At 40.7% G+C, this 12,770-nt stretch overlaps 1 protein-coding gene across 5 annotated transcripts in view; it reads right to left on the bottom strand.

The window, feature by feature from the left end:
- inpp4b (inositol polyphosphate-4-phosphatase type II B) overlaps positions 1-12,770 on the bottom strand; it is a 222,570-nt gene that overhangs the window by 144,103 nt on the left and 65,697 nt on the right. For all 5 annotated transcript variants that reach the window (XM_084043328.1, XM_084043330.1, XM_084043329.1 and 2 more), the window contains one exon: positions 9,870-9,949. In XM_084043328.1, the coding sequence (XP_083899454.1) occupies positions 9,870-9,949 (80 nt within the window). The remainder of the gene's footprint in view (positions 1-9,869; positions 9,950-12,770) is intronic.

Here is a 12,770-nt window from a genome sequence, read left to right as displayed (position 1 = left end):
GATTGCCTGCCCCATGCCGTGTAGATAAGAAGTTGTTAGTGACTTGTGTGGTTACATAAAGATTTTGAAAAAAGCTCAGTTCAGAACATTTTAACTGAGGTCTAACTCAATCCAATAACTGTTGTCCCCATAACAAGTCTTGTTCCATACAAACAACATTGATTAAGTCTGGGAGAAAGTTATTAGCTCAATAACAACATACTCAGACACACCTCATCACCATTATCAACTTCTGCTTTCAGAGGCCCTTTAAAATATTACTAAGAAATATACTTATCTTCCCCACGCAAGTCCCATGTGAGCTAAACCATAAACCCATACAAATTGACTTGTAACTAACTAGGTGTGCGTATTGCAGAGGACCCGAGGGCGTGATGTGGGTCGGTTCGGTACCACAGTACTTATTAGTACTGTGGTAATGGGTACTGCACTGGGTAGTCTAACAGCAAGTACAGTGAGTACTGTACTTGCTGGGGCATTGAACCGGGTGGGGCATTGATTCCCAACGTGCATCGTTCCCGATTTTCGTTATCCCTGAGAAGTCCGAGTAGTAACATTGAAATATTACATTCCCAAGGTATTTGTACATGTTTGTCATTCAGTAAATGTCATATTCATACAGCATAAGCACTGAACAAAGCCTACTCCTGTACCACACTTGGATGTAGCTTGTGAGCTTATCAGACATCTTATTGAGCAGTCCCTTTCAATCTGACCATCTGGTCTTTAATTAGTGAGCGGTCCGGAGCTTCTAACAAACACAATCTGTGTGCAGGCTTCAACCCTCCTTACGCCAACTGTTTCATTTACACTCATATGGTGGTGTTGCACAAAAAAGTGCTTAACTACAAGCTCACCAATGCGCCACACCGCGACACATTGTGACCTTGTTTTATTTGATCAAATAAAAAATATTACAAAATACATCTGTTCAACCCAAGTAGTTGTGCCTCACTGACAGAAAAATAACACACACACACACACACACACACACACACACACACACACACACACACACACACACACACACACACACACACACACACACACACACACACACACACACACACACACACACACACACACACACGCTGTATGAAGAGAAGGAATAAACTAGTCTTTTACTCGTGGTGACGGTGCTGAGATTGGACCAATGTGTACAGTAAGAAAACTGGAGCCAGAGGGCTCAGGTGTGGAAGAGGTGGCAGGCAGGAGAATAAGCAACATCAGTGAACATTAGGGATGCCATAAAATAGGAATATATTGAATACCAATTGACACATTACTATATAGAGACTTTTGAGAGCTTGCTCAATATTAAACTTACAGTAAAACTAAAATATTGCTCCCCAAATTCCACTGGCTGGCTCGAGGAGGCAGAAGATGTATTTTCTCTAAAGATTAGCCGGTGAAGCAACACCTCCTGCCAGGCAGCCTACCACCTCCAACAGCTCTAGTGAGTAAATGATGTGTATGACGTTTTACTCAGGGAACAAAAATACCTTCTGCCACCTGAGAGCCAAGAGCAACATTTAAACATAACTTCATCAGGGAAAGAATGTAGCCTACATAATGATATCTCACAGTGTTCTTGTACAGCCAAATGAAGGAAGATATTGTGTAAACTAGCGCATACTGTAAAATCTCTCCTCCGCTCAGTTGATTTTTCCCTCCACATATTATTCACCTATGGCAAAATGCCAAATCGCCAAATTGTGGAGGTTTGAGGAAAGTGAAAACAAAGGTATGTGTGGTCCTTGTTTTGATTACAAAATAAGAAAATGGTATGCAAAATGAGGCGTCTTAAATAAAAAAACTAACTCATCACACACACACACACACCTAAACAGATCAATAACAATAGCAGGATTTTTCTAAACTCAACGGTAGTGTTGCCCATGGGTTTTTATTTCAATTTGATTCAAGTGTTTGCATCAGTACGTGCAAACAGGGCCGTGCACACACTACTGGGAGGGCAGGGGCCCTGATGTTGTTTATTCATTACTGGAAGACAGCAGCAAATTTGGAAACGAGAGAAGCCAACAAAAGTGTACTTTATATACTAAATCAGTTAACAATATGGATGATAAATAATAGACAAGCCTATTAAAACCTGTTAAAAAGCCTGTCAACAGATCCTAGCAAGTTTATACTTTTTGGCGTGACATGCTTGATGTCCTTAACACCCACATTTCTCAGAAATGCTGAGGAAGGCCTAAGACTGTTTCCTTTTCCTGCTGTGCTTTATTATGAGTGTCACATACTGTACTTACTTACTTTACAAGTGCTGATGATTTCATTTCCTATTGTTGTGCCTTTTGGGTTGGCATCAATCATACTCTGAAGACTTTTATGTTGAGCACACCGGTTTGTTTCTTGCTAAAACCACAATTATCATGAGGGGAAAACCAAACCACCTAGCCTAGCATTATTTTGTATTGAATGTATTAAGAGAGGTATAAATGAGAGAAATTATTTTGTAGGTTTACAAAAGGGCACTTTCTTCTATGAAGGCAACTGGACATCTTTCTGACAGAATGCAGCCAGTTTGTCCCTCTCTTAAAAAATCGCATTTTACATGCAATCATATACTGTACTATATTCAAGTTATGAAGATACTGAGAAAATGTTTAGTCTAACCTGCAGTGCACAAGTAATGTTTGTTGTAACATTTTTCATTCAACCATTTATGCTGGTCAACAACAGGCATTATTTTATTTTTAATATATAGATATACGGTGCAATATGCATATTTATACAGTATTATCAATTACCAATTACAGATGCTTGCATACATACACTAACACATAGAGACAGGTGAACATGTCTGTGTACAGACAGTCTGTGTACAGACAGACACGCATGCTTGAATACAAGATTGTTCGGCCCAGTAAAGTATCTCTGCCTCAAGGGTGAAAATATGTAATCCTACAGTCCGTTCTGTTGAGCAAAGTCAACCTCAAAACAAGTTGTTTGCCCAACTGTGACTGCACAGAGATTGGGACATTTGTATCTGCTAGACAACAACAAACCTTAAGACGTCAAACCCAGACAACGGCTGTGTGTGTGTGTGTGTGTGTGTGTGTGTGTGTGTGTGTGTGTGTGTGTGTGTGTGTGTGTGTGTGTGTGTGTGTGTGTGTGTGTGTGTGTGTGTGTGTGAATAGTCTGATTGAACACACCAATGATCTGCCTAGTGGAAAGTTGTTCCATTTCCTTTCCTATGGAATAAAATCAAACCTAGATGATGGCGCTATTTGGGGGAAATGGTGACTGAGCAGAGACTATAATGACTGGAACAGTGGAGTGAAATGAAGCTTCAGATGATCTCAAAGAGCAACTTAATGCAACATTTTAAGCTTAACGCTTCTTGCCGCGCTGTGAGCTTGTACATTTGCTATTTTTGAAAAAAGATTGAAACATTCGTGAAAGTGTGAGAACTACTGATTTAGAAGGCATTTGTAGAATCGGCCTTAATGAGTTAAGCCCACCCGGGAACCCTCTCGGACGTAGGATGAACAGAGCACGCCACCGATGTGTGTTTTGGCATTAATCCAGATGAGTGTAAAGAGTCTGTAGCGGTGGCAACACAGACCTGCTTCTGTTTACCTATTTGATTGGTCCTCTGCCATGTTTTGATTAAAAAAGGCTGCTCCTCTCTGCTGATTCAGTCTGCTGCCGGGAAGTCCTGTTTCAAATTGTACGTCAATGCCGCCACACCCCAGGAGTGTATGTATACCCAGACAGTATACTTGACTGTACAGCCTCGTCTCATGCCATCATCACAGTCTGACGTTTATCCGAACCATGAAATGATGTCAATATGTAATGTAATGCAGACGATGATTAGATGCATATCAATACGTCATTATTTGACTGATGCGGACGATACAGACCAAGTGGAGTCATTGTGGTCCGTCTGGACTGAAAACCCTGTGACATCTTTTTTTTTTTTTTGCGTGCGTGCGTGCGCATGCACACACACACACACACACACACACACACACACACACACACACACACACACACACACACACACACACACACACACACACACACACACACACACACACACACACACACACACACAGCTGCATCTCTGTCCTCCCCTCATCCTCATTGCAGCCCTGGCTGTCAATCATTCCAGAGACAATTACACCCAGGGACCTGGGCTCACCTGCAGGAAATGAGAACAGCTACAGAAACATAATGAGGAAAGAACGGAGAAGCAGAGAATGAGAGAGGGCCAGAGGTGGACATATCATAGACACGAGTATGAACGGACATGCATGACAGTACAATAAAAGACAGCCCACCGGGGCAGGGACAAATGGAATTCACTGGGACCGCTAGACTGCCATTCTCATTCAGCATGATTTCAAGCACAAGTGCAGCAGTAGAATACACTTCAGTACTTCAATTGCAAGCCTGCCAGACAGGGTTCAAGGTGGGGATACACAGTATTCAGAACTGATCTTAGAAAGATCAGAGGAATTAGAAGTGCCAGTGTAAAAACAAAAACCTGTATGATGGCACTTTGAATAGGTATTGACAACAAAAATAATCTAGATGGAGATAAGAAGCGGTTCCCAACTACAAATAAGAAAATCAAGACAGGGACATACTGTAAAGGAGGATTGTACAGAGGCAAGGCCTGGAATGGACATTGAGTAAATACAATTTAGTGGTATCACTATATTTCAACTTTTTATGTTTTTTCGTGAATTGATGCCCTACTTCATCATACAAGAGTGTCGCACAAAAGTAGTGAAAATGGCCGACGAAGGAACGTCTTGGACATACAAGGTTTCCACCCGACAGCGACAAAATCCACAAGTTATGAATCTGTATTTACATGCCACTGCTCACAGACATAGAAAGCCGAATCCTAAACTACAGGTCAGTCAAACGGTCAAAAGTAAATAATAATATTTCTGCGTCATTGTGTGATAAAATAATTAGTGGTGATAAAATAACGCTGCGTTAATGCATTATTATCACGTTAATGTTGACAGTCAATATTAAAACGTAATACTTTGTTTTAGTTCAATTCATCCCTAACAATCCTACCATGTTCCTCAATCAGCTTTAAACTCCAAAACATGAACAGCTGCTCTCCCTATTGTTTTAGAACAAGAATAGTAATCAAATGAAACAAAGGCTCTTTTGTTCTCACTAATCGCTAGCCAATCCCCTATCCCAGAATTCACTGCATTTGAATACCTGGAGCTCAAGGTAAAGAGTAAAAGCTCCCTTTTGTGTGTGTGTGTGGAGGAAGGCAGTTGAGTATGAGTGGCTGCCAGGCCCAGATTAACGCACAGGCTCACAGAGCTGCAGCCCCAGGGCCCACAGCTCCAGCCGCGGGGCCCAGAGCTCCAGACGGCCCGGCGGCCCGCAAGTGACAACCAATCACACACTTTTTTTCCCCCACTGCAAACTGCGACTGTCTTTTCATTCATTCCGTGTGTGTGTGTGTGTGTGTGTGCGTGCGCGTGCATGCGTCCATGGGTTAACAGAATATGAATGTGAATCTGTTGACTGTAACTGTCAATAAACGTATAGCAGAATTAAAGGATAAGATCAAGCATGTCAGGCCAGTGTTTTGGATTTCTTAACGATATCCAATCTGTCCCTTGCGTAGGCCTACTCAAAAGACTAATACATATGCCCACTCAGGTGACTTTGCATTTTGTTAAAAATAGTGAAACCTCAAGAGGTCACAGCTGATAAGGAAAAGTATCATCACACACATTTTTCCAAATGCTGACTTTACCAGTGACCAACTCGTCTGGGTATAGGGTAGTGTTTGTTTACTAAACTCTCATTGATCAAAAACTAAATCAACCATGGGACATGTGACTCGCATGTTTTTAGAAAGTGACTTGTTAAGAGAACTGGATTCCAGTGATGTTACTCCTCAGCTCAAATAGAAGAGCTTCTGAAGGAGAAGCCTAAGCGATTTTTTTCATCACATATTCACCAGCTGAACGTGAATTTCTGTCTGATGTGACATGTTTAGGTCCACACTTGGATTTTCATATACCAAAGACAAAATGAATAAGATCTGAGTACTATCGTTGATCATTGATGTGCATGTGATGCAATAAGGGCAGTGGTGGAAAAAGTACTCAAATTCTTTACTTAAGTAAAAGTACCAATACTACAATATAAAAATACTCTGTTACAAGTAAAAGTCCAGAATTCAAAATTTACTTGAGTAAAAGTGCAAAAGTATTGGCATCAAAATGTACTTAAAGTACCAAAAGTAAAAGTACTAAATATTTGAAAATAGCAGATCTACAAGCTCACAACGCGTCGCGACGCGTTGTGAGCTTGTAGATCTGCTATAGCCTAGGTATAAAATAGGGCTAAAGTGGTTCATGTATGTTTCATTATATCATAGTTTATATCTGAAAAGTAACTAGCAGCTAAAGTTTTCAAGTAAATGTAGTGTAGTAAAAGTACAATATTTGCCTCTGAGATGTAGTGGAGTAGAAGTAAAAGTATTGGAAATTGGAAATACTCAAGTAAAGTACAAATACCTCAAAATTGTACTTAAGTACAGTACTTAAGTAAATGTGCTTAGTTACTCTCCACCACTGAATAAGGGTTGTTGGAAATATACGCGCTGTTTGTGCTTTCCTTCATCGATTATGCTTAAAAGTGTGCCCAATGTTTGGTTGATGGAAAACAGGCCTATACAGACAGACTGTTCTGCCTTTGTCTGTATAAAATAAAGGCGCTGTCTATGGTGCTGAATCATTGTGACGTGTTTGGTTCAGGGGTGGAGCGTGCTGCTTAAAGCACATGGACATTTGGTAGAGGTTTGGGTTGTGTAGTTATCTTGTCATGATGTAACTGGTCCAATTGGTGAGATGTATTGGTCTGTTGCACCATTGATTAGAAATGAATAATCCAAAAAAAACAGTCTGACTTACATTGTTCAGTGAAACAGCTCTCAAAGTCACTCTTTTAGCACACAAACAAATGCAAACAAAGCTGAGTCTGCCAAAATACTGTAGATAGAACATCACAAAACCCAGTATAGCACAAAACCCAGTGATATATTTAGGTAATATTTCGGACAACAAATGAATAATGGTGGATTTACTCCACCTACGTTTTATTTGAATGATGCAGTAATGAAGAAAATATTAAAACATAATGCTTCACTTGTGAGCGGTGACTCGATTGTACATTTCAATGTTTTAATTTAGTTCAGCACATCCCCAATAATTATATCATGGTCCTTCAGCAGTGTGGAACTTTAAAACATTAGCAGCTGCTCTCCCTATTGTTAAAGAACAAGGCATGTAATTAAATGTATAACAAAGCGGCTTTTGTGCACAATAATCTCTGGCTGGACCCCTGTTCATTTCATTTACATACCTTCAGCTAAAGGTGAGAAATAACGGTCCTTTGTTTTCTGCTGGAAGTAGACAACTCCATTGTAACATCTCACTTCCTGTCGTATTTTTTCTCAGAAATGAAGAAGAAAATGTATGCTTTCGTTTTAAAACTAGAATACTTTTAACCTGATTTTGTGGTACATTTATTTGGATTTGAAATGACAGAGAAGCAAGGGATTAATCTTGTAACATTGCTGCATCATTGTATATGAAAGATAAGCTGATGTGGGTACTGTTAATACAGGAGGACTAAACCTAACTGGATATTTATACATTATTTTGATATTTGTGCGCCAATTTCAGCTTTGACTTTTAGGTGAATGATAGATAAGTATTTGGAGATGCTCAATCAGTGTTTAACTTATTTTGACCCAAATCAAATTACACACCAATTTGCGGGATGACAAGCTAGTTGTGGCTTTATGGGATGCTCCCCTACAGGTTTACTGCATGATACAGTTAAACAATTACCACCCTAATGCTCTGCAGCATATACAAAAAATGGTGAATAGGCCCACTTGACCTCAATTTTGGATCAATGCGCCAGAAAAAAAAGATCTAAATGACTATGAAAAGGGTTTTGGAGCGTGGGTGGCAAGAACTTCAGTTACAAAGAGCTACTCAACTGACTAGTGTGTCAAAAGGAACCGTGACTAAAGTGCCACTGCATTTCGATCTGTGGGAAAGACATCAGTAAATAGGGTCGGAAATTGTGGTCGAAAGATTCGTGACACTGATGCATTAGTGCATTATGTAAGGAAAGAGAAAATCAACTTTTCCTCAGGAGACTGAAAATCTGTGCAGGACGTGATCAGACTATTTCAGAAATAGAGGTGGGTGGCATTTCTGTCTGTACTGTAATTCTGCTTTCTTTCTTTCTGCTCCCCATAGTTTTTCATTTGAATCAACCTTGACCTCTAACCGCCAGTTCAGCTTTCTATTAAGCTAACTCTATTTCCCTGGTCAAGGACAGGAGATTTTACTCGAACAAACATGTAACAACTAACTCTGGTGTACTATAGCTGCCCAAGGAAGCTGGCTAATGTGTTAAGCTACAGTAGCCTGCTCAAATTGTTATACTGAAAGGGAGAATGTGGGTGGGAGGAACTGTCTAACCTCGGTTAACATCTACTTAAGAAGCCCTAAAATACTCCAGTGGAGTTTCTAGAATGTAAAACAATAGAAAACTTTGGTTGTACAGGGTAGCTTCATGTACAAAAGAGCATTTGCTAAGATGTATTTACTTGCATAAAAATGCTTAAGGGTAGGGTCAAACCTAACTTTGATTCTGCCTATGTGGGCGTTTTTTTGCAATGGTTTTCAATGGGAACGGAGTGTTTTGTTTAAGCCACGCAATGGCAACAAAACTCTCTGTTCCCATTGAAATCCAGTGCAAAAAGACGGCCACATAGGCAGAATCAAAGTTAGGTGTGTGACCGTACCCCAAGGCCTGAGGACACATCCTCACATCTCCACAGCATGAGTCTGATTACCCACTCATATTCTCTAACCCCAAAACATGAATTTTGCACTGACCATGGAATTTCTGGGTTGATAACAATAACCGATAATAACAGCTTGTTGTTGGCGACAGAGATACTACAGATAATTTTACTTTTTTACATTTTCAAAAAGATCGATCACTGTTTATTTTCCATAGCCATGACATAAAAACAGATAGCCTAAGGTCAAAATCATACAGTAATTTATGACATTCTTTGCCTGATAAGTCAAATAGATTCTCATTAGCCGATAATTATCGGATGAATTTACATTATCGAAATGATAATAACTATTAACTTTATCCATTTAACTTTTGATATACTGTGCACTCATAATATTAAAGAACACAATATTCCTCTATACACTATGTCAGCATCTGGTTCCACTTTGTATGCGTTTGTATGCATGTTCTTCCGTTCTTCCAAAAGAGTCCATGTGGCACCATTTCCTCAGAAAAGCTATTCCACTCATAGCAGAGTGAGTAACAGTAAACCTTACCAGTAAAACCTAAAACCTGGGCAATGAATTTGTAGTCTTAGTACTTTTTATTTGCTGAACAAAATTAATTGTGAATCAACGATACCATGTACAATGTTTTCACTGTGAACATAAAAAAAATAATTCAGCTGCTAACAAGTGGAAGCTGGAACCCATAGCAAAACAATCAGCGGTTGTTGTTGCTCATCTTGCATAGTGCACCACACTAACCTATAGTGTCCCTATTCTGGGGCAAATATTTCGCCAAAATAACAGATCTACACACTCTCATCTACACTCTCAATACGTTGCAAGAGAGTTGATGAAGAGGGAAAAAAGGCGGGGGCCTAGGATAGACCCCTGGGGGACTCCGATCAACAAAATATATACTGTAAGGTATATAAATCTGAGTCCTCCTTTTAGGTCCCAGTTGGTTTAGACAAAATCTAAAGAGCAGTCAATACATTCTGAGTGTAGACTTACCTCAAATTCAGAGTCAGCTGTTGGTCTTTAGACTTCAGCAGGTCACCCACTGAGAACGTGGCACTGCCCAGGTAGTTGCGCTGTAGAACCAGACCAAGAAAGAACACATTTACTGCATATTCTCAAAATTGATCAGGTAGTATTGGACATACAAAAATACGGTTCATGTACATTCACTGTCGCATATTACATGTCAGATATTGCCAACAATGGATGGATGGATGGATGGATGGATAAATAAATAAATAAATCGATTTTTCTGTATCATCATAATATTTGTATCAGTCATGGCTGAGGCTGTTTGCAAAGGCCTTGCATGCTGCTCCAGAAATAAAGTTTATCATTAACCAAATAAACCCTTACTTCCCTTTTTTGGTCATAAAAGGCAAATATTTGGCAAAAATAAACAAAAAAGGAGGGGGGCAGGTATAGACCCTGGGGATACGGGCAACAAAGTATAGGGTTTAACCCATTAAGACCTGAGGCCGATTCTACAAATGCCTTCTAAATTAATAGTTCTCAAACTTTTTTGTGCCAAGGACCCCCAAATTGATATATATTTGGCCGTGGACCCCCATCTGATAATGTTTTGTGCCAGGGACCCCCAGAAGAAAAGAAATGTGTAAAAGATAGCAGATGTACAAGCTCGCAGGCACCACAGCACAAAGTGACACGCTGTGAGCTTGTATTATCTGCTATTTTTGAATAGCCAACGCTAAAATCTGAAATGACCCATGTTTTAATGGGTTAAGTGGTTAAATACTACTGCATTTGTTTCTGTATTCAGCAGGCATAAAATGAACCCATTTGAGTCACTTTGAGCTCTGGTATACTGTGCAACCACCTTGACATGAGACTTGTCTGTCTGTCTGTCTGTCTGTGGCTCTCTGTTACTCACTTGATGTCCCCTCTCTCTGTTTCTCTGACTGTCTCCCTCTCTGCCTCTCTCTGTCTATCTCTCTCTCTCTCTCTCTCTCTCTCTCTCTCTCTCTCTGGCCATCTGGCTGAGCCTTAGGAATCGTGCTCACGAGGTGGGCTGTGTGGACCCTGTGCTCATACTGACTGGACTGTTAAAGGCACGATTCAGGGTAGAACATTCCTACAACAAGATGGTGGACAATCTGGAGGCTTTCTGTGTAAAGTGGGCATTAGGGGGAGTATTGGGATCATTGGGAGACAACTTCTTTCTCTTTCTGATCTGGGTTTTGAGGCTGGTTGTGTTTCTGTTTATTCCTTTTTTTTCCTTTAGTGTTTACTTTGCATATAAGTCAGGCATATAGACATAGTTGATGTCCTGGTTATGGCCTGTATTACCCAGGCAGTGTGTAATAAAGGACTTTTAAAATCAAATATCCCTCTCTCTCTCTCTCATACTAAATCAAGCTGCCTTGTGTTACTAGCCTCTACTGTATGAGTCCACTTTAACTAGAGGCTGCTCTCCAATAAAGTCTCTCTGTCTCGCTCTCATTCCAACTCTCTTACCTCGCTCCATCTCTGACTCTCTCTCTCTCTCTGCCTGTCTCTGACAATGTCTCTCTCTCCGACAACATCCCTCTGTTAGACTGTACTCTCTCTGACTGTGTGTGTCTCTCTCTCTCTGTCTCCCTCTGACTGTCTCTCTCTCTGTTTATTTCTTAGACACTCGGTCTTCTACTCCATCTCTGTCTTCGAATCCAGCTCTCTCTTCGACGGTCTCTCTCTCTTTGACCGTCTCACTCTCTTTGACCGTCTCTCTCTCTTTGACTGTCTCTCTCTCTTTGACTGTCTCTCTCTCTTTGACTGTCTCTCTGTATCTGACTTTGTCTCTCTCTCTCTCACTGACAGTCTCTTTGACTCTCTACTTTCATTATTTTTCCTTTTCTTCTTTTTTTCTCTCGGCTCTGACAACATTTGCTGGCAGTGGGTGGTGTGTGTGTGCTCGAGTATGTGTATGAAGTGTCATCGCAGAGGAACTGGGTCAGGGAGAGAGAGGTACAGAATGAGACCATCAATAACTAGGAGTGATGGGCCGAATTCACAACGCCACACACACACACACACACACACACACACACACACACACACACACACACACACACACACACACACACACACACACACACACACACACACACACACACACACACACACACACACCTGCAGTTGTGACACACATGAGTGCACTAGCCTTTGCTACAGGAGAGCGCAGGAGGGCCAAAACTGCAACAAGGACACACTGCAACCAGTGCTTCTCAAACTTTTTCATGTCAAGGACCCCCGAAGTAATATGTATTTGGCTGTGGACCCCCATCTGAAAACAAATACACCCCCACGCAAGATTAAGTGTTAAGATGTTTCAAGAATATCAAAATGTTTTTCTTCACTTTTTTCTTTTTTTTTCAAATAACAGATCTACAAGCTCAGCTACATATCATCCCAAGCCCTTCCATGCAGATTCCACCAGTCTGCAGATGTTTTTTAAGGGTTTGAGATGCACCTCACAAACAGAACATTCTAGATAAGGGAACATCTGTGTGCTTTCCTTTTGGTTATTTTTCTGTTTTATATCTGTCAAAGCCCTTTATTCCCTAAAACAGACCTGGGAGGAAGCAAATACAAAAATACCTTTCATCCATCTTTACACCCTCGGAACTTAAATTAAATGCTGTGTAGAATTGTTTATGTCCAAACTTAAGGTAGAATGTTGCGCTCGCACGCACACACACACACACACACACACACACACACACACACACACACACACACACACACACACACACACACACACACACACACACACACACACACACACACACACACACACACACACACACACACACACACACACACACACACACGCGCGCGTGCGCGCGCACACACGCACACGCACACCAGTTAATATGAATTGCATTAAGAGTGCAG

The sequence above is a fragment of the Gymnoscopelus microlampas genome (assembly GCF_963454915.1).
Source record: "Gymnoscopelus microlampas genome assembly, chromosome: 2".
Taxonomy (NCBI): domain Eukaryota; kingdom Metazoa; phylum Chordata; class Actinopteri; order Myctophiformes; family Myctophidae; genus Gymnoscopelus; species Gymnoscopelus microlampas.
This window is presented reverse-complemented; position numbering and strand designations above follow the sequence as displayed.